At 41.1% G+C, this 22359-nt stretch overlaps 1 protein-coding gene across 8 annotated transcripts in view; it reads right to left on the bottom strand.

Moving 5' to 3' along the window:
- The window catches only part of LOC114147959 (voltage-dependent L-type calcium channel subunit beta-4-like), a 46644-nt gene extending 27071 nt beyond the window's left edge, over positions 1-19573 (bottom strand). For 3 of the 8 annotated variants that reach the window (XR_003596169.1, XR_003596170.1, XM_028022791.1), the window contains exons 1-2: positions 19266-19572; positions 17712-17795 (exon numbers count right to left, since the gene is read on the bottom strand). Coding sequence is in view for 5 of the 8 variants with exons in the window: in XM_028022791.1 (XP_027878592.1) it covers positions 17712-17795; positions 19266-19328 (147 nt within the window). In the remaining 3 variants the exon portion in view is untranslated. Of the gene's footprint in view, positions 1-7012; positions 7459-17711; positions 17796-19265 lie in introns of those variants that run through there. The other 5 variants (XR_003596171.1, XM_028022792.1, XM_028022793.1 and 2 more) reach the window with 2 other exon arrangements.
- Between the last annotated feature and the right edge of the window lie 2786 nt (positions 19574-22359).

Raw genomic sequence — 22359 nt, forward strand, 5'->3', positions numbered from 1 at the left:
TATAAGGGTCATTCAGACAGATAATGTACTTGTTAACATGCACATATGAATGGTAAACAGCCTGTACATTTGTAGCACTTTATTGCTTGCTGATGGCAGCAAGCCAGTGGATCGTAGCCACGGCTGCTGTGAGGCCCTCCGAGCAGCAAGCGACAAGCACACAACGACGGAGATGGATGGAGCAGGGCTTGAACCGTCAACCCACTGGTTACAAGGCTAACTCCAGCCACCATCACATCAACAGCTTGACAGAGGAACAGCGTTGTGATGACTGAAAGAGTCTCCCAAAGAGCAGGAGTTTCTTAAACAGACATAGTGACTTTCAAGTTCTCAAATGCCTTGAAAGTCATATTTGACATATACGACATCTTTATAACAACTGAATGTAACATGGCTACTTGATTGTGCTATAAAATGGCACCATGTGGCTGGAAAATACATAATGTTGTCCCTTTAATATGTCTATCAGGCATAACCTGTAGGGACAATGTTCACAAATTTTGGACATTTTGATATAGAATAGACAGGAGCAAAGAACACTGACGAGTTGAAAGGCTGCTACACCAGTAAGCCCAATAAAAGTGTCATGAACTGCAGTGTGAGGTGGTGAGGCAGACGCTGTGGACTCACTAGTTGAGAGAAATGATGATGATTTAAAGAAAAAAATGCACAAATAATCAAAAATTCCAGGCAGGACAGGATGAGCAGAAAGGCTAAGGCTCACCACTGGTAGCAACTGGCAATAATCCAAACAATACTCGACAGGACGAGACAGAACCGACAAGGACCCGACAAAGACACAGAAACACAGGTGGCGTTAAATACACAGAGGGTAATAAGGGAACCAGACACACCTGGGAACAATCAAGGGGTAGACAGGACAACACAGAGACTCAAAAGACACAAAAACCTCAAATAAACGCACGGAAAAACTCAAATCCTCACAAAAAGAGGCTGTATGACGAAGACGGAGGACCTGTGGAAGCTTTAAAAACCCGTATAATGATGATCCCTCAACATGTCGCAATTAGGACACGATGAGGCAAAACGAAAGCATTGAGGAGACAAGTCAACAGGTGAAGGGGGATGCCATCCTCGGAAGCACCTGACAACTGAGAAGCCCAGGTTAGATATATGAGTCCAGTCAACCTGAGAGATTAAATTGTTTCTAAAATGAAAACCTCGTTAGTAAGAGGAAGTTCTAAAGCATCTTCTGTAAATCTATAAATAGGCGCAAATGCACAACTATGTACGCTGCCTATCAAGAAGTCAGGATGCAATACAGCAGCACTGATCCTTGAGATGTCTGACCCTAAGATATACATTGTCTTTCAAATGGGGCTGTCCAGGCTGTGGGAAACCTCCACTGGGCAGACTGGTCTCTGTGGGAGCTGGGACAGTTGTACAGAGATGAAAGGACCGAGATAAGTGCAAAAAATAGCAAGGGGTCAGAGCAACAGGCACAAACAAGTGTATTATAGTCAGGAAAAGCCCAAGACATCAATATGTACTCCCTGCTACCCAACCTGTGCGACTTATAGCCCGGAAAATATGATAGACAAGAAGGCAGTCGTGATAGACGCAATAGAGATGTCAGGAAGGAATGCAGGAAGCTCAGAAGAGCTAAGGGCTCAAATGGGAAATAAAGAGGTTGTGGAAATTCAAAGCCTGATTGGTGCAAGTGGTCAGTGAAGCACTTGCTACTTCATTTAATTATGTCAAGCTATAGGCTGCTGTAATGTTTCTGTTTCTTATGATCTATATCTCAGTCATAATCCTTTAACCTGGCTTACATATGGTCCTAAATACTGACTTATCGTCGTCACAAAGTCTTTAATGACCTTAATTTCAGTTGCGTTTCCAGAAATGTGATTTTGAGAGTACATCTCTTTCTTCCCAAGTGTCTGCTGCCGGTGCCATTCGACGGTGATAATTATGGCTATGTTCCACTCATATGCCTGAATGTGGAGTTTGTGACGCTTGATGCAATCACACAAGCAGGCAGCATGTGTGTCTGATAGTGAAGACAGTTGGGAACAGATGGCTGTTTCCAAATTGCTTAAACATTGCTGAGATACATACCATTTAGCTGGTTAAAGAGCAGGAATTGTTTCCAGCAACAAAGCTGTTTTGTATATGTCAATTTTCTGTTTTCTGACTAAAAGGGTAGACTCATTGTCTCCAAAGTCATGAAAGATTAAAACAAACCAAAAAATAAAATATTCACGAGGCTATAGGGTTTCTGGTTCTCCTTCTGTCCATCAGACCAGGTGGATTCTGATTTCCGTATGGTGGATGTTTAGCATCCTGCCTTCTAAGCCAAATGGTTTGAAAAAGTGCAGTGCAGCAAAAAAGCTCACCTAACAGATGATAGCACCATCTGCTGCCTGTGTGCACGCAGCCACATACCCAGTTCATCATAAAACATGAATAAAAGCATGTATCTATAGTTGAAGGCAGGGGATACACAACACAAGATTTAATGTTTTGATTTTTTACGTGAAAAAAAAAAAAGGAAAAGGATCCAGTCTTGAACATGGAAACAGTTTGGAAACCGCTGTAAACTTTTATAAACATGACTCAGGTTAGCAAATTTATGAACATGAAAACTATGAGCAGTGATCTCCACAAATCTGTTTTTTCCAAAAGAGCGGTGAAACAAAAAGCCTTAAGACGTTTGGTACAAACCACAGAGAGGTCAAAGCCCAAAGGTAGTAATTACATTTTGGATCTGACTGAACAATATGTCATTAAATCTAATATTCCCACATGACTAGATTGTATTGATTGCATTTATTGTGTGCTTTGGTATAGCTATAAATGATTTTGATCATATTTGTTGTTGGCATCTGTTGCAAATTGGTGCTCTCAGTAAAACTAGTTGAATCTTAGTTGAGTTGAGGTAAATACACGGACACTGTTGAATAAATGCTGCTGAAAGCTCCATAACATGTGAGAATGGGATGTATGTCCTGCTGAGCGACATACAGCCAAAAGTACAATCAAATTATTAAGATCAAGGCTCATGTTTGAATGGCTTAGTCAAAGTACAGACCTCTAAAACAATTGCGAAACGTTGCTAAGACGAGAAAGCTGATGTTCACATCCACTCTCCGTCCATTCTGACCGAGTTTGAGATGGTTTTGGGAAGAGAAGTGAGAAAAATCTTCTATCACATCAAGTTCTGACAAAATACTTTGTACTTGAAAGTATTTTGTAAACTGACAAAAAGGGGAAAAGTTGCCTTTCCGAGACAAAAAGAAAATTGTGTAAAAGGAAAATCTGTAATAATCTTTAGCAAACACCTCCAGTACACACAGATCTTGTACAGCTTGACCATATTTTTGGTGTCACTCATGAAAATGACATTATGTCTCAGTTTTGGAATGTGCAACTTAATTTTCTGGCCACGAAAACATATAAACAAAAACAACAAATGCTTATCACATCAGAAATAATACATGGTGCATTGCTTCAAATTCTGCCCTGCTTATCAGTCACAACCATATTAAAATCATCATCTTTCTGAGCACAACGGCTGTTTGGCACGAAAGAAAAATAGACGTTTTGTTTGTACATTAAAGTTAACCCTTTATAAGCCATAGGCTCAATGGCAAACGTCCTAAGTTTGTATTTGTGACAGTATTCTTCTGTTTGCAGATAAATAAAGTAGATAACCTAAGACCTCTCCTCACCTTTTTCCAACAAGTGCCCTTTTTGAATGCGGAAGCCTTGTTCAAGGCCGGATACATGGCTTTGTAAAAATATCACGACTCCGGCAGAACAATAACTCGATGAAAAATGAATGCCACGGTGGATGTGTACAGCAGTAAGTCTTTAAAACCAGCAGGTCGGGCTGGAAGGACAAGGAGAATTAATGCCTTGGTTCGGGGCTTCTTGGCATCCCCGCTAATGATCCATTCAGAGCCAGGAGAGTCTTTTCTTTCTTGATACAAATAACTGTTATATACAGCCTCATTAGAAATGAAATCTATAAACCGGAGGACTGGAGAGAAAAAGGAAGAAATAACCCCCACTTTCCACCTCCACCCTCCCAATGCCACAGGCAACTACAGACGATCGCCTGCTTTATTTTTAGACAACTACTTAATTGCAGCGCCTATAAAAAGTGTTCACCCACTGGTTGTTTTACCATTTTCATTGTTTCTACGAGTTAATTACGATCAATTAAATGTGGCTTTTTTTTTTACAAAGAATGCTCCCCCCCAAAAAAAACCCCTGTAATGTCAAAGTGAAAAGTGATTCTTCTACAACAAAGTGAGAATAAAAAAAACAGTAGCACCAAATTAGTTATTCCATAAATATTCACCGTCTTTAAAGCTACTGACCTAATTTAACAGAGGTCCAGACAAACGGTGCTTGCTCACAATGAGTGGTATGGAGACTTGAGTTTGTCTCGTATCTGTAGCATAAAGACACGTCTGTTGAAGTCCATTCATTGGTTCATCTGGAGGTTTTTTGTAATTTTTTATGTTAAAAAAGCCAAAATTTGTTGATCATAATTGATTTTTAAAAGCAATAAGAGAACATCAAGAACATCACAGAGGTTGAATACCTTTTATAAACACTATACTGGTACTTATGAAGAATTTGTTTATTTTTGTTTTAACACAAATAGTTGGGTTGGTTTTTAGCTCTCTGGCTGCTTGCTTGTGGTCGAACTTCACAGCTCCTTCCTGCCTTGCGCCGTGATAAACTCCTGCCACTGTTTACCCATGAATCAGTACGATGCTGTCAGTCCGAGCGCATGTCACTTTGGAGCATTTCCAACATAACTATCGTCGACTTCAAGAAAGTCAAGTGGGCTGTCTTGAGTCCGTCGGCCGACACACTCGAGCTTTATCTGCGCAGACGTCACAACTCTCTCTAAAAGCATTCCGTCTGCGGCGCATCCAGCGGCTGCCGTCACGACCAGCAGCAGCCTGGAGGTCAGAGGGGGCAAATGTCTCCAGGTTTGGCCTAAAAACGCCCCTCCACCTCACTACGGGGACCTCAGTAGCTCGAGTTGTAGAACAACCACTTTCAGCGAGGGCAGCAGGCTTCCTATTTTACATAATAGCTGTTGTACAGATGAGTCATGCATTTGTGTATGGGTCAGTAGTAATGGCTGTAGAACCGCTTTGTAATGCAAATACCCATATGTATATTTCCCTACAATAACACTGAACTTGGTCTGCAGTTTTCTCCTCAGAATCACAACATAAATAAAAAGAGTGACAGTGACAAACCTACTAGTGTCATATTTAAGGGTGTTCCTGACAATCCCTTTAAGATCAATTACACAAAAGCATTTCCTGCTTAGGTTGATCAATTAGTAACCAATGATTTTCTGTTTTCTTTGGGGTATACATATGATGTCACCAGAGGCCTGTTACTTCTAATAGACCAGAGCAGGGTCTGTATTTATTTTGCCGCCATGCTGAAAGTGAACAATAAAAGGAGACGTCATCTGGGGTGATGTGTGATGACGCGGGGGTAAAGCACAACCCACATAAGGGTCATAGCACAACCACTACGTGGCTGTGGCAGGTTCGATTCCTCTTTGCTGCATGTCTTCCCTCTTTGTCATTACTTGGGGGCGTGCTGTGGTGGCGCAGGGGGTTAGCACGCCCCACATTTGGAGACCCGCGGACGTCGCGGGTTCGACTCCCGGTCCCGACAACCTTTGCCACATGTCCTCCTTCAAAAATGGCGCCGGCTCAGCTGGCTGCCTGCAGACGCAGTTCCCATTGTGTGTGTGTTAATCTGTGTATAAAAAATTCTTGCTGTAACTGCAAAATAATTTCCCTGCTGGGATGAATAAAGTAATTCTTCTACTACTTAACTAAAGAGCACTAGAGCCAACAAAACCTTTGAAAAAAGGTGTGAACTCCACATTTCTGGCCTTTATCAATGAGTGAGGTAAAACAACAACAACAACAAAAGTCCTGTTTCCAGGACTTGTGTCGGAGACGCATCAATCAAGCTGAGGAAAGGGAGTGTGCCCAGAGAAAAGTAAAAATAACCTTAAACCTTAAACAAACCATCCTCAAGGATAAGTGTGATGGTGGCCACGTCATGCTATGGATGAGGTTCTAAAATGCATTAAGGTTTGTGGTTGTAAGTCATAAAATCTAACATGAACACTTCACAAGGAACTCTGGATTCTTCCCCTCTTTTCCTGTTCATTAGCTGTTGTTGCTTCCCTGCCTCCTCACAGAAGCACAAGGAAAGTTTTATGTCCCAAGAAATTTACTGAATAGCACCAAATCCTGCCTTTAGCCTCCTGAACTGGAATATGTAAGGCAGCACCTTAAGCATACTTCAATAATTACCTCCAAATCCCTGCAACCAACACGTTGGGGTTGGTAGCTCCTGAAATCTTGGTAACTCTTGTTTTTTGGCTTAAAAATAACATCAAGTCCAGTCCAAAATAAATTAGAAGTGCGGCTATATATAAAATGTCTCTAAGAAACAGGTACTGTATGTACTGGGTGAGAATGGGCCACATTCCCCCTGCTTGTCATGTTCAGGATACTGCAGGTGGGATTACAGAAGGGTCTGAGCCTCAGCACACTCTGCCTCGGCGGGATTCCCTCATCCTTTCCTGCCGCCAGCGCCTCTCTATTGCCTTTGTAAGCATCTCAGACATAAGTACAACCCATATCCCACATATGCCTTTTTGTTTTTTAAAAATCGATAACTATGCTTCTATCTTTGGATCAAAAGGAAAGCTAGTCAAACCGCTTTACCAGATGTTAGAAATTTGACTTGAAAACCATAGATAGGAGGAGAAGCTGTCATTTGGTTGACAGTACAAAGTGGGAAAACTGGCACACCTAAACACCCCCCTGTTACCTCCCATTCCCAGAGAAAGATGCATCCTCTGCTTCCCCTTTGAGTCTCATCCTCCGGCGTGGGTGTTTCTGCGAGGTCCAAACCAGTCAACGACAACATAAGAACGTTTCGGCTTCTGTGCGGCAGACCGTGCGCCCTCACTGCGTCCACTTACCGCCTCCGAGTCTTCGAAGCCATGGAGGTAGAGGTTATCGTACATGGAGGACCGAGATTCCAGGAACTAACCCCCAGGAAAGCGGATCCCTAGCGCGAAAGACCTGATCCGGAGAGGACGGATGAGGAGGAGAGGGGAGTCGAAGAGCGCACCAGTAGCTTCTTTCTCCACATGAAGGTAGACAGCGCTGAGCCCACACCACAACAGAGAGGCAATATACAAAAAACAAAAAAACTCAAAAAGGTGGAGTGCTTTTTCCTTCCTGATGCAGAACGGAGCGTCAATGTCCACAAGTGGAGTGAGCGTCTGTTCCCATTGTAAGGCAAGATTCGTTGTTCCCCAATGTACAAGACACCTTGCGTTTCATCTGCCTTCAGAGCTCTGGTCTCTCCAGTCAATCCCTTCCTCCCTGCACTGGTTTACGGCAGCGCTGGGATGCTGCACTACCATTGGCTGACAGAGACTCCAGTCAGCATGGCTAGGCTGTGAGTAAGGAGGAGACACACACATATAGAGAGAGAGAAAGAGAGAAACGGAGACGGGGGTGTCTGAAGCCTGAGAGCATCATTAAGCAACAAGATGTGCATGTGTGTGCGCACAGATGTAACCGTGAATGCGTGTATGTGTGTGAGGTAGTCTGTTAAAATAAACAGCCATTTGCAAAGACTGACATTTAATTTACACATGCAGAGGTGACGGGGCAGAGGGATGATACTTTAAACAGGAGCCAGGACTGACGTTATCGGAGCTGCTGGAGTGTTTCAGGAACCATTCACGTCTCTACAGCTTCACGGACACAAAAAGCCATTAAACCAAACCAGTCGGACCACTTTTTTCAGTAACAACTAATCTAATGTGTTGCTATTTCAAATCCAGTAGTCAGACTACAATTACTTATCAAAATCACTTTGCGTTACTGTGTGTTACTATCTTCTTTTGGAATTGTATTTTATTTCCTCTACGCGTCTTGGGGAGTGACCGCCGTTTCCATGCGACAGTGTCAGCAGCGACAGAAACATAGACAATGGAGGAAAGAGGGACATGCGCATTTTGTTGCTGGAAAAACAGGAACCATTTTGTTGGCGAGTTTCGCTCGCCAACAAAATGTCCAATGTCCAAGTCCGATTATTATAAGCAGATTTGGGCTTGTTTTTTTCTAAAGTCGCTTGTAGATTTAATGAGTCGCAGGATGCAGTTTTTGGGCTCAGAAATAAGCAAACATAAATCTGACATCCAGTTAGTTTTAGCCAGACTCATGATCCGTCCCCAGGGGCGCCACCAGGAATCTTGGGTCCCATGACAAAAAATTAGATGGGGCCCCCCCACGCAGCTTCTGTTACAGTTTTTTGAGTCTATTTGACCCATCAAAAGCATCACAATTTTAAAGGCTTGCAACTGCCTTGTTTTCTTTGGTTCAATACTGATACCAGCACAATATTTACTGCTCATGAATTTTGCATACAACAGTCCACATACAGTATGCAAGTAGGTTGCTTAAATGTTTTTCTATTAGTTTTAGATTACTGAAATGTCTCTCCCCACGAGCAACAGTCAAAAGCAACGTGCCAAATATACAAGCAATCCAGACTTCTTAAAAAATGCTATGTAGTTGCATTTTATTCAAGCTGCAGTATAGAACTTTAATAAAAATGTTTTCTCCATATTTGTTAAAGCTGTCACCATGTTGTGCCAGTTTGTTATGAGACAGAAAATCTGTGAAAACAATCAATCTCCTCCCTGTGCTACTATTACTGGCTAAAGTAATGCAACGTTCCGACCAAAACTACCAATCAGAACCAGGAGGAGGGTCTTAGCGCTGTCAATCAACTTCATTCACTCACTGCTAAATGTGCTAATAGTGGAGAAACAACATATCACTACAGGAAAAAATGTTTATCTGCTGTCATTGGTAGCTGTGCTAACTAGACTGAGCACTCACAACAGGCTGAGCTAGTGCTCATAGGGATGAGCAGCCACATGAGATTGTGATTGACAGCACTAAAACTCTCCTACCACTGATTGGTTGTTTCTAGATAGTACTGGGAGAAGGCAGAGGAAATAGATTTTTCACAGGTTATCTCTCATATCAGACTTTTTTAAAAATAAAAGTTACATACTGCAGCTTTGATTTCACTTAGGAGAGGACGGGTCAGGAGGGACGTGGGTTAGACTTTAAAGAAATAAGAAGTGTTTTCACCAAAGCCTAATGGGGCAGTGAGCAATTGGTTTTGTACAATGTTTGCAAAGAAGAGAAGAAGAAGACAGAAATAATGAGGTTATTTTTCACTAGAAAGTCAGTGCACTTTTTTGCATTCTTCCTATAACTAAAATATAAGTTACACGCATTGGAAAAACTGCAGGGTTTTTTTTCTTTCTTTTAGACTTGTCTAAAAATGTCTAGCCTGTGATTCTGACAGCTAATATATGAATGTAATATTTAATTATATATCCTACTTTAATTTATGCAAGAATCCGCATTAAGTAAAAAAAACAAAATACTTACTTCTTCAAGCTGATTATTAAATACATTTGAGACTGACCAAAAACAATATCTTTCAGTAATGACACAGAGATCTGCAAATATTTAAAGGATTAAAAAGGTATCTGAAAAAAACATGGAAATAAAAGCTTAGAGTGAAAATATCATTTGTTTTCTGCTCATTTTGTAATATTTTGAGCCAAAAGAAACATATAAACCTCAAACAATAAAAACATATACGCAACCAGAACCTCTAACTTGCTGTTTAGTTATTTAAATTCAAGTAAAATTGGATCAGGGTTGTTGCACATACAGGGAAAAAAAAAACACTGAGCAACAGCACCCTCTAGTGGCCGTTTGTGTTCAACGAACTAAATCAAACTTTAATCTTGAACTTCGCATTTTGTCCTTTATTAAAACATGTAACTGACATGCTTCAGTCGAAACGATCAATCTACATTTCAATGTGGACAGTAACCCCGGGTTTCCAGCAATGTTCAGCTTATGACAAGCTTGAGTCCTTGAAGCTTGAAGCTTTGCCACTACTGGAGGTTCCAACAGGACAGTAATCCCAGAAATACATCAAACGTTGTTTTGAAATGGATAAGGCAGGCTAAAATTAGGTTCCCAAGTAAAAATAAAAGTTGACTTTGAAGCGCTCCAACTTTTCATCCATAAAATGTCTAACAGGAAGAGCTGGTCAAAGATCCAGGCTGATATTAGTCCAGAAACTACAAAAGAGTTGTAGTTGCAGTTTCTCTGCAACTGTTTAACTATGTATTATACATCATGCGTACATATGAGTTTCTATGGATTTGTGCACACAAATCTTACAAATGAAAGATTATTGTCGAAATCGTATAAGAGTGGAATTCAAATTGTCGAATGTCTTTTATTCAAGATGCAGAACAAATTCCTGGTTTATTGTTTGTTTTAAGGAGATTTAGATAGAAGGCATAGTCAAATGCCGATAAATCAGCTTGTCAGAACTGACTCTCTGGGACAGAGGAATTACTCTGACACCACAAAGCCTTGAGGTGTTAAAGAGTACAACACCATGGCAAATTGGACACAAACTCCAAGAATGAAGTCAGTAAAGAGAATTGCCCCAGTCTAAGGAAAGGACTTGAATTTGGTTTTTAACTAAATCTACTGAATGCTTATATATTAGGTAAGATATTCTAATTTCTTGATTAAAAAAAAGGTTTTCCTCAACATTTTTAAAGCTTATCTAGAAACAAACAAGAATTATTGTTTGAGCCCTGGGAGTTCAAATTACTGCTGATATTAGGAGGAGACACAAGGCACAAATGCCAGCCATGATGAGCATAACTGGTTATAGATTTTATAAATCAACAGAAAATTGTTATTTTTTTCAATTGAAATTGTTACAAAACTTGTTGACATGATGCGTTATAATAACTGGTGTTGTTCCAGTGTACTCAACGAAAAATGAAAAAAATCAAAATTAGTTCATAATTTACTGAATTCATCAGAGAACACTAGAGATGTTCACCAGTCACTTTTCCCAAGTCAAGACTCAGATCTTTCAGAAAGTCTTTACAGACTGAAATCAACTTTTACACGAGACGTCTGCCATCTAGTGGACTGAGGCTGCATTGCTACAGGTTAGGAATTCAAATCGGCCTTCTTTCACACACAATCATCAATTCTCTTTTCATCTGAATAAAACTTTCTAATCTTTAAACATGAAATTCTGCTAAAATTTTAAACAACAAATGATCAAAAAAAAAAAAAGAAATAGTTAAATCCTACTTTAAAATGACAGAATTCTCTAATTGAATCATTTTGCATAGATAGTATTTTCCATTAGAGAACACATGCGTAAAACAGATGTGGTTCTCAGGAACGCCTGATGCAGACGAACCGGGCTTGGACAGAAAACCTCCAGTACCAGAACGGTGACATTTCATTGTTGAAAATGTGGCTAAGTCAAGAGAATCGTCCAAAAAGTTAACAGAACAGCGGACACATCACCTGCATCCGGCAGAGGGCAGGTACCGGAGATACTTTGTAAAGAAAATCATAGTAAGCACAACTGTCACTCTTTATTACATAATATGACGATGATGTTCGAGTGCCACAACTCAAGTCTCTGATTTTCAGACTTAAGGGCAACTTAACTCTGAATGTCTTGATCAGACACACGTGAGGATAACAGTGCGGAGACGAATTTTCAAAAACGTGGAGTGGCAGGATGCGCTCACGGGTTGGCGAGTGGTACAAAGCAGTGATTTGTGGTATCAGAGAGCAATTCAAAACAAGCAATTCACTAATTAAGGGCATCTGCTGACTTCAGCCGGGTGGCCTAAATAATGGGACATAAGCTGTGTGAAGTCCAAACCTTATCACTTTCTAGGCGGCAAGCAGAAAAATTAGGTCAAAATCCAGTCCAAGCCACAGCCGTGCATGTCATGACTAAAACACTGAAAGGATGTAAATGTTAGTTTTGGACATTGTAGGGATCTGGTTACAGTGACGTAGGGTTTGAAGACACGGCTGTAATAAAAGAGGTGCTCTACTGCATCGAACACCTGTGTGTGAGCCGAAAAAATCTGGATTCTCCACTAACATTCAAAGCATAAACACACACTGTGGCACTGAAAATCTAAAATATAGACCAGATGCAATGACTGGTCTATATTTTCTATATTCGTCATCATGCGCCTACTTACTGTGTATGTATTTTGACTGCTATATAGGCTTTTAGGTAGACTACCTGTGTTTTGTATCACCACCCCAAGTCGTTAGTGGAAGCCCTAAATGTACAATTTATAGTACATTTGAATTAGAACCCATTTTTTAACATAATCTATCATCCTGGAAGGCTGCAAGAGAGCTGCGACTACAACCTGAGCGTTTCTGAAGGTACATGTTGAGTGTAAGCGGTGTGGCTTTTAAAGCAAACGCTCATGTTGGTGTGGAATTCTCCAAAAATGAGCTTTTACAAAAATTCAAAGGAGCACAGGAGACTCCGCGACAACGTGTTTGGTGCACGCTCCCTCACATTTCAATGCATCGACTATAAACCTGGCATCTTAAAGGTTATTAAATCTCCATAACAACCATTGGAGGTTAACGACATGACAATCAGTTCTTTTCAGGAGAGATGCCAAAAAATGTATTTTCTGTCCTATAGGATGTGGTGTAGGGTTTGGTACGCCATCACAAATGTAAACATGCAGAGTTTGCTAGGCTTGACTATCTGGAACTGTCCGCTTTAGTCAGATGAGATTAAGATTCAGCTTTTCAGCTTTCTTGGCACAAAGCAATAGATAGATATGTGGAAAAACATAAGAGGCCCACCGTTAAGTATGGCGACCTATTTGTGACGCCTGTTTTTCTTCAAAAAGCCCCGGGAACCGTGTTGGAGTCCGTGACCACAAGAACTTTGATGTATTGTTATTGAGTCCAAAACAAAGAGCCGATTTGATGCAGAAATGCTTCACAACACACAAAATCAACCTTCTTCCACGGCCGTTTCAGTCTCCAGACCTAAATCCTACAGAAAGCCTGCGTTGTGAGCTGAAGAGAGAATGATCTGAAGAGATTGTTGTAAAGAAAAACAATCCGTCTCTCTGTATATTACATTCTCATTAATGTTACAGCGGAGGAACAAAGAACTGCTCTGCTGGTGACTTAGTTCAGTGCAAAAATTTCTAAACATAAACACATAAACTACCAAAAGTAATAAGAAATGCACCCTGCTTTGTACACTTCAAAAAATAAAAAAATAATAAAAAAAACCTCAAAGGACGTAGAAACATTTAGCTCTCAAAGTCAACAAATGAACATTAAGAAGGTGAAAACTACTCTGTGCCATTTTGGCGCTGCAGTTTGGGATTACTCTGCAGTGAACATCTGCTGCTGTGTCCTCTTTTAAGGAGCCGAGGAGGAGGCTGGCCCAGAAAGCGATCTGACGTCCGCACACCAGCTACTCACACAAGCATCTGCCTGTGTCAGCAGAGCAAGGAGAGGCGCCCCTACAGCCCACTGATGTGGTACAATAAAAAAACCCACAGAGGATCTGATCTCTCTATTGTCCTATACATTCAAAATCCCATACCTTCAAATCAGAAGAACATGTAGACATATTTTATTGTTACGTTATTGTTAGCTCGTTTGTTTTCTGTTCTGCTTTAATGCAGATTATTTTCAGACCTTTAAGAGCTCATTCGTGTCACTCCGCAGACTTCTCTACTTTCTTTGAACGAGTCGTACACGAATGCCCCATTTTCTGCCTGAGTAAACTCTTCTTTACAAACATTGTTTGGAATATTTTTTTGCAAGTGTGTATGCTCGTATGCACTTCAGAAAGGCCTGTTTAAATCTTGAAGACGTTGCCTTCACAGTCAGGGAACCAACCATGAAGCAGCTACAGATTCCTGAACATAAATCCAGTTAAAGTCCCAGTAGCATTTGGGAAACTACAGGTGTTGATATTACATTCTAATGGTTTAGTTTTGGAGAATTCTTTTTTACGTCTCTTTTGGTCCTGTGCATTGTGAGAAGATTTATATATGGATCCTCATCCATTCTAGTGCTTGTGTTACACCGTTTTTACATCCCAGGAAAGGAAAAAACAATGGATTATAAAGGTTATATTTTGAGAAACTCAAATAAAAACAGTAATTTTAACACTCAAAGCATTTTTAGTGGCTATAATTCTCTGATAACAAGGATTTTGTTAAAAAAACAAACTTTTCCATAACATACATACACCTAAATTAAAAGTAAGTTTTTCTATTATTTAATTTAATTTTTATTTTTTTGTGCAGCTTGCATTGTAAAAGGACATAAGAAACAAACTGACCTCCTAAGCACCATCGTTCCTGTAAAAAAAAAAAAACAAACAAAACAAAAAAACATGTCTGCATCCCGGGGGACTCACCCTTACAGCAGGCACAGAGCGGCTTTCAAGAAAAAGGGGGAATTTTAGTTTAATCAAAGCTGTACTCTCATGTAAATAACTTTTTTCTTCTTCTTTGTTTGCTTATAACCAAACCTTCTGGGGCTGACCTCTGCTGCTGAAGGACGGCTGGTTACTATGGATACACGAGGGAATCAAAGAGAGCCCACTCGCTCTTCTTCTCACCTGATGACGAACGCGCGGACGATGACACAAATCACAGCGGGGGTGTTGCAGAAAAATTAGCGAGCGTTTGATAAGCAGAACGAGCGGGCGAAGGCTTTGAGATCGATCTCCGTCCTCCTCACTGACTTTTGATTCAGGTTTCCTCTTTGTGTCGTGCCTACATTCCCCCCCGCCACTTCCTGTTTCGTCCACTACGCTGCACATCCTCTCTCTTCCTGTGGATTTCCGCCACAATCACCCAACGATGTCAATCGATAGGATATGGAATAGTTAATGCTCGTTGTAATTAAATTAGAAACTTCGTCATTAACTGATTCAGCATATATATTTATATAAAAAGGGTTTTGAAAGTAAGTAGTGGGGTCAGGAATGTAAAGCTAACTTTTTACGAGGGATGTCAAAGTTAATTTTAGGTTTCCTTCTGTTTTTCTAATTTATAGGAGGGATTTTATTCGGAGGATCAATTTGAATTTGTCTCAAAGTTGCGCGCATGAAGGAGGCAACAGCAGCAGCAGCAGCAGCATCTGCGCTCAAACACGCCAGCCTTTATGAATTATACATGGTTGGTGGACGCTTACAAAAGCAGCTCCAGCGCAAATCCAGGCCATTTTAATTCCCTGAACTGGAGAAGGGCACAGAGGCTCAGCGTCCCCAGCTGGCAACCGACCGACCAGCGTCAAAGCGATTCCTTCACTTGATGTTGAAGCAAAGTGCCGTTTTTATGCCACAAAACGATGGATTGAGGTCAGGAAAACAGACGAGGTGCACTCCAACTGCAGACTCCTTTTCTAAAGTTTCCTCGTTTTGATTTCAGACGTCGAATCTGAGAATGTGATGAGACTCATCCCGTGGTTTGCTGTTTGTAGATGCAGTTTTGTGCTTCTTTGCTCTAAACCAGTGGTCCCCAACCTTTTTAGTACCGCGGACCGGTCGAGAACACCGATGCTGTTGCTGCTGTTTCTCTCATTCTGCTGCTTGTGGGCTCAATGTTGGCGCTCAAGACGTAACCGACAGAATCCGGCTAAAGGATTTTCAAAATAAAAGATCCTCCAGACTCAACACATAAACGGAAGTATTTAATTATTTCTTGTGCGGCCCCGTACCAATTGGTCCGCAGACCGGGAGTTGGGCACCACTGCTCTAAACGGTTCCTGTCTGAGTGAACAGACCTTGCTGCTTCAAACAAAGACAGTTGCTTCACAGATGACCTTACTTCTCCAGTAATTAACGCCTGCAGTGTATTAATTAGCATAATTTTCACTGCACGAGTTTCAGCAGGGCAGCATTTGAGAAGATTTAGGACAAACTTAGTCTCATTGACTTTTTATTTTTATAGGTTAGATTAAAATAGGGTACAAATCCAACCATTTTCAATCTGAAACTTCCCAAGGTCACTTATGGGTAAAAGAAAACTGGGATTTAAAATATATGTTGTATTATAGTTCTTAAATAATAGACTGAAATGGACATGAGCAGGTAATCCAAAGTATTTTGAAAACCAAGCCTGGAAATTTGCAGCAAATGTCTAAGTCTTTCTGCGATGTTGCGTTAATATAAAAGAAAAGTTAATTGGTCTGGTCCTGAAGTCAGCCAACAAGAAAAATCCAAGTCAGGTAGAGTGATTAGCAGTTGAGCAGGCGTGTCCAGAGCAGTTCAAGAATGCTACAAATCTCAATCGCCAGCACAGGTAGTTGATAAAGACTTTACTTTCTAGTTTTAGTTGATTTTTTAATGTTAACTTTTAAATACCATTCATTATTACCATTGCATTCTCGTTAAAACCAAAGTAGGCCGCGCCCAAATCCCGTTCTTAGTACTGAAAATTAACTACAATTGTTTTCTTTTGGTTTTCAATTGAGCCCAAAAAAATTTGCAAACTGGATGCTTTTCTTTTTATAAGGCAAATATGCAATTAACTATATATGCAAAAAAAAAAAAATCCAAGTACTTTATTTGTTCAATTAAAACCTTGCATGCTTATGCTTAGTCTGTTCTTGAGCAAGTAAAGAAATAAAATAAATAAATAAAAATCACGAGTAATTTTCTCTTGATGATTTTGGCACAAAGTGTTGGCTTAACATGTATTTATTTATGATGTACTGTTGTTACATATGCATACAGCAAAGTTTTTTCCTCAGAAAACTTGCTAAGCCTGGTGGTTGGGGCGCTCGTTCCTCCAACGACCCATTTTTTTTTTTTGTTTAAAGGTTTTATTGGCTCTAGTGGCCTTTATTTGATAATGAATTGACAGGAAAGTTAGTAAAGAGAAAAGGGGGAAGACATCCAGTAAGGATCACCAGGCCGGGAATCGAACCTGCGACAGCGCCGTCGAGGACTAAGGGTGGGTTGTGCATTACCTCTGCACCACCACAGCGCCCCTCGTCATGTTTCTGGGTTAAAAAACATCTAAAGTTGACAGAAAATTTTAAAATATCACTTGATAATCATGTGTTATTGAGAGATTGGAAGATTAATACCTGAGCACCAACTATAAAGTCTTAAAAAATGCAAACATTTTAAAAGGACTTCAAAAAATAAGCAATGCTTAGCCTGGTGGGGGCTCAAGTAAAGCCTGGTGGCCCGCCAGGCTTGTAATACGCTGGGGGAAACCCTGATACAGGAAGTGGGTGATTCTATTTAGCTCATAACTCCAGCATAACTCTGTTCCTTGTTTCCAAAGCAGAACCTTAAGATAAAACAGACAGGAGGGAATCCCTCCCATAAAATGCCATTAAACCATCATTTCTTTTTGAAAATATACAGAATTTGCCAAAATTTGAGGGGAAAAAACCTTAAATGAATGACGTGAAAACTTGAAGAAAAATACAAGCAAGCAAAAATAGGGTGCAGAATGAAGAGAAAGAGAAGGTGTGTCCGGATAAGGTCCATTGATAATAACCTTGGGGTTATTAATGTTGTTATTGCACGCCGCATCCAGAATTTGAGTGGATTTATCAAACTGCCATGAGACATTCTGGTGGGAGGAACAAGGAGTGACAGATGGATGCTTACATGGGGCAAAAAATAATTACTCAAACGACCCCCACAGTCCCTCCAAACCAAACACGCAGCTGCAGCCACGCTGATGAGTTTCAGGCCCCTACCTGTCTGAGGATGAAGCTCGTGGATGTGGTGCTGCCATCGGACCTCTTCAGGCGGCTGCGCCTGGAGTAGGTTCCTCTGTTGCCCTGGCGAAGCCGAAAAGACGCAGAATCAGAGTCACACAGCAGGTGTAGGACCAAATCCAAAAGAGCAAAGTTTCACATACACAGCAGGAAATATTGGACGACTCAGACATTCATCTGGAGATCTTAAAACGTTTGCCTTTCTTCATGCTACAGCCACAACCTTCAACATATTTTATCGGGTTTTCATGTCATGGAAAAATACGAAAGTGGTACATCTATCACAGATTAGAGTCTTTCACAGATTTTTTTTTTTTTACCCAATTTTTTCCCCCACCTATAATAATATCTTTGCAATTTTTTTGGTGTGATCTTTTGACTTTGTCGTGATCCCAACAGAAAATGGAAAAACATCGATACTTTTGCAAGCCACTGTCGTCTCGCTGACCTAATTTTCATTCACAGCCCACTTTGTTCCAGAGCGATGAGGTAACGCCTCACCTGGAAGTGGAGAGCAAAGGGATGGGGGGGGGGGGGGAGTGAGGAGTGACGTATGATAAATGATTTCACTTCTTATCTCTTCTAACTGCGCCTGTGTGTGGCGTCCCGTCCCCCGGTGAGTGGAACGAGCATCTGGACGCTTTCAGATTTTCCAAAGCTCAATCTGGACCACCCCCCCCGAGCCTCGAGGGGATCTCGAGAGAAGATTTCAGGAAAGCACTAATAAAAAATAATTTATAAAAACAACAACACTTGAATAGCTCACAAAAAAAAGCAGAACTAAGGAAGCGATGCCAAAATTGACCCAGTGTTGTGTCAAAGTAACTTTGGCAGTTTTCCATCTTAATTTATTTAGTGTTTTTTTTAATGTATTAATGATGCATAATTTGGGATGTAAAATCCCATTTATCTGCAAACTCCACATTGTAAAAAGATGCCCAGAATAGTCTAATGCTCAGTAAATCGCATGCATAATTTGTAATTGTTAAAATGATCATATATTTTTGTGAATGCATATTCTTTTTTTGTTTTGCTTTTTACTTTTCCAGAGACCCGACCTGGAAAACAGCAACTAAAGAAAGCAAACTGCGCTGGGATGTTTAAAAAAACCCCAAAAACGTTCAGAACCGCCTAATACATCACCTAATGAGCTCCATCAGGAAATGTTTAATAATTGAGCACCTAATTTCATTTCTTTCTTAATACGCGAAGCCCGTCTCACACACGCTCCTCTCCCTGACTGATGAAGACTCCCCAGGGAGATGATAGGAGTGATGAAGAATGGTTCTGTAGTTACCACTGAGAGCAGTGCTAATGAGTTCAGGTTCTGTTGGGGTCGTGTTAGTTTTTGAAGACTAATTTCAATGTCTGGTACAGTTTTATAGAGACTATGGTGTCGTTTTTTAAATTATTTACTTAATATTAACAACTTCTGAAGACGTATCATTCTCTAACTATCCTCAAAAAAAGTACATTTTGTCTTTCTTTCTTCTTTGTGTGTGTGTGTGGGGGGGGGGTGTTTTCTCCTCCTACCTGGAACACAGGCTTCTGCAGTCCGTCTACCATCCCGTGTCGGGTGTAGATGTGTCGGGACATCTCAGCCAGTTCGTCGGTCCAAGGCGGAGGTTGCCGCTCCGCGCCGCTCCACTGGAGCTGCTGCTCCGGTTCGGGCTGCTGCTGCTCCGGCGGCGGCGGGGGGTGGCAGTACACCGCCGGCTCCAGCTTTACGTCGCTTCACGGCAGCAAAACGGAGGAGAACAGGTGCTGGTGGGTTCCACTCTGCAGCAGAACTGGCATCAGAGAGCCTTTTAGCCCTCCTCTTCCTCCTCCCTTTCTTCCTCCACTCACATCACAGGCTGCGCTGCGTTCACGTTCAAAGGACAACTCCAGGATTTCAGACACTCGGCACACGATGAAAATACTACAAATTACTTCCAATGAATGCAAAAACAGATTTTTAAAACTCCCAACAATTTATCTTTGTATATTTTCCACTGTAAACAACGTACATTTCGAAAGACGTCAGTGAACGAGTGTAAACAGAGCAACACTTTGTACCATGAAAGCTGAGGAGGAAAAAATAAAAGGGGGGGAAAATGGTCGTAACCATGCAGTGGCGGTACTTTCACTGATGTCCGCCGTGGGCCAGCCGCTCCTTTTGGGCTCCACGCACAACACACAATACTGGGTTCACAATAGGACATTTTAGTTGTTTTTCCTCTTGGGTAATAATACATTTTTACATAAAAGGGCTTTATGAATCCATATTGTGTTTCAAGGAATCTCTAATCTGTGGGAAATACTTAATCAAATATTTGACTACTGGTTTCATTACATTAAGTAGATTTAATTTAAGCCTACTTAATGCTTAAATTAAGCATTAATTGTCCAGGGTGTTATTTTTATATATAAAAAGCATGATTTTTATCATGCTTCTATATTTTAAAAAAGCATGATTATATATATATATATATATAATACACTGCTCAAAAAAATAAAGGGAACACTTAAACAACACAATATAACTCCAAGTAAATCAAACTTCTGTGAAATCAAACTGTCCACTTAGGAAGCAAGACTGATTGACAATCAATTTCACCTGCTGTTGTGCAAATGGAATAGACAACAGGTGGAAATTATTGGCAATTAGCAAGACACACTCAATAAAGGAGTGGTTCTGCAGTTGGGACCACAGACCACTTCTCAGTACCTATGCTGTCTGGCTGATGTTTTGGTCAGTTTTGAATGTTGGTGGTGCTTTCACACTCGTGGTAGCATGAGACGGACTCCACAACCCACACAAGTGGCTCAGGTAGTGCAGCTCATCCAGGATGGCACATCAATGCGAGCTGTGGCAAGAAGGTTTGCTGTGTCTGCCAGCATAGTGTCCAGAGGCTGGAGGCGCTACCAGGAGACAGGCTAGTACACCAGGAGACGTGGAGGAGGCCGTAGGACGGCAACAACCCAGCAGGAGGACCGCTACCTCCGCCTTTGTGCAAGAAGGAACAGGAAGAGCACTGTCAGAGCCCTGCAAAATGACCTCCAGCAGGCCACAAATGTGCATGTGTCTGCACAAACGGTTAGAAACCGACTCCATGAGGATGGTATGAGGGCCCGACGTCCACAGATGGGGGGTTGTGCTCACAGCCCAACACCGTGCAGGACGCTTGGCATTTGCCAGAGAACACCAGGATTGGCAAATTCGCCACTGGCGCCTTGTGCTCTTCACAGATGAAAGCAGGTTCACACTGAGCACATGTGACAGACGTGACAGAGTCTGGAGACGCCGTGGAGAGCGGTCTGCTGCCTGCAACATCCTTCAGCATGACCGGTTTGGCAGTGGGTCAGTAATGGTGTGGGGTGGCATTTCTTTGGAGGGCCGCACAGCCCTCCATGTGCTCACCAGAGGTAGCCTGACTGCCATTAGGTACCGAGATGAGATCCTCAGACCCCTTGTGGGACCATATGCTGGTGCGGTTGGCCCTGGGTTCCTCCTATGCAGGACAATGCTAGACCTCATGTGGCTGGAGTGTGTCAGCAGTTCCTGCAAGATGAAGGCATTGAAGCTATGGACTGGCCAGCCCGTTCCCCAGACCTGAATCCGATTGAGCACATCTGGGACATCATGTCTCGCTCCATCCACCAACGTCACGTTGCACCACAGACTGTCCAGGAGTTGGCGGATGCTTTAGTCCAGGTCTGGGAGGAGATCCCTCAGGAGACCATCCGCCACCTCATCAGGAGCATGCCCAGGCGTTGTAGGGAGGTCATACAGGCACGTGGAGGCCACACACAATACTGAGCCTCATTTTGACTTGTTTTAAGGACATTACATTAAAGTTGGATCAGCGTGTAGTGTTATTTCACTTTAATTTTTGTGTGGCTCCAAATCCAGGCCTCCATTGGTTAATAAATTTGATTTCCATTGATGATTTTTGTGTGATTTTGTTGTCAGCACATTCAACTTTGTACAGAACAAAGTATTCAATGAGAATATTTCTTTCATTCAGATCTAGGATGTGTTATTTGAGTGTTCCCTTTATTTTTTTTGAGCAGTGTGTATATATATATATATTTATATAATTGTCCTTTTTATATATAAAAATAACACCCTGGACAAGTCATTGATGGTCCATCACAGAATTTTTCAAACATGTTCTAAAAGTGTATAAATCAAATCTTCACATTCATTTAATTTTTTCATTACGTTGCAAATTTATTGAAAATTTTAAGTTGGCAAACTAAGAACTTTGGTTGCTAATGTGAAATTATTCAGAAATTCGGATTTTATCAACAAATACCTTTGTTTTTTTTCCCCCTTTTTAACTGAATTAGAGAATATTACCAAACTATTGTTATTGCTTAGGTCATGTTATTAAATTCTTAATATCTTTGCTTTTTCTAGAAATAAAAAACACATTTCACTATCGTATGTATGTAAAATATGCAGAATAAGCCAATTAGTTCCATTATTGGACTTAATGGTTACAATTTAAAGATTTTCTCCGTAACAGTCAAAACGTGGCCCAGTTTAGCCTCTTCCTCGGTTTATTTTAGGTCCTAAATTTCTTCATTCATATCTTGTCAACCCGGTGGAAAGTTCTGGCTTTTGCATCTCGTCAACACA

The sequence above is a fragment of the Xiphophorus couchianus genome, chromosome 7, assembly GCF_001444195.1.
Source record: "Xiphophorus couchianus chromosome 7, X_couchianus-1.0, whole genome shotgun sequence".
Taxonomy (NCBI): Eukaryota; Metazoa; Chordata; class Actinopteri; order Cyprinodontiformes; family Poeciliidae; genus Xiphophorus; species Xiphophorus couchianus.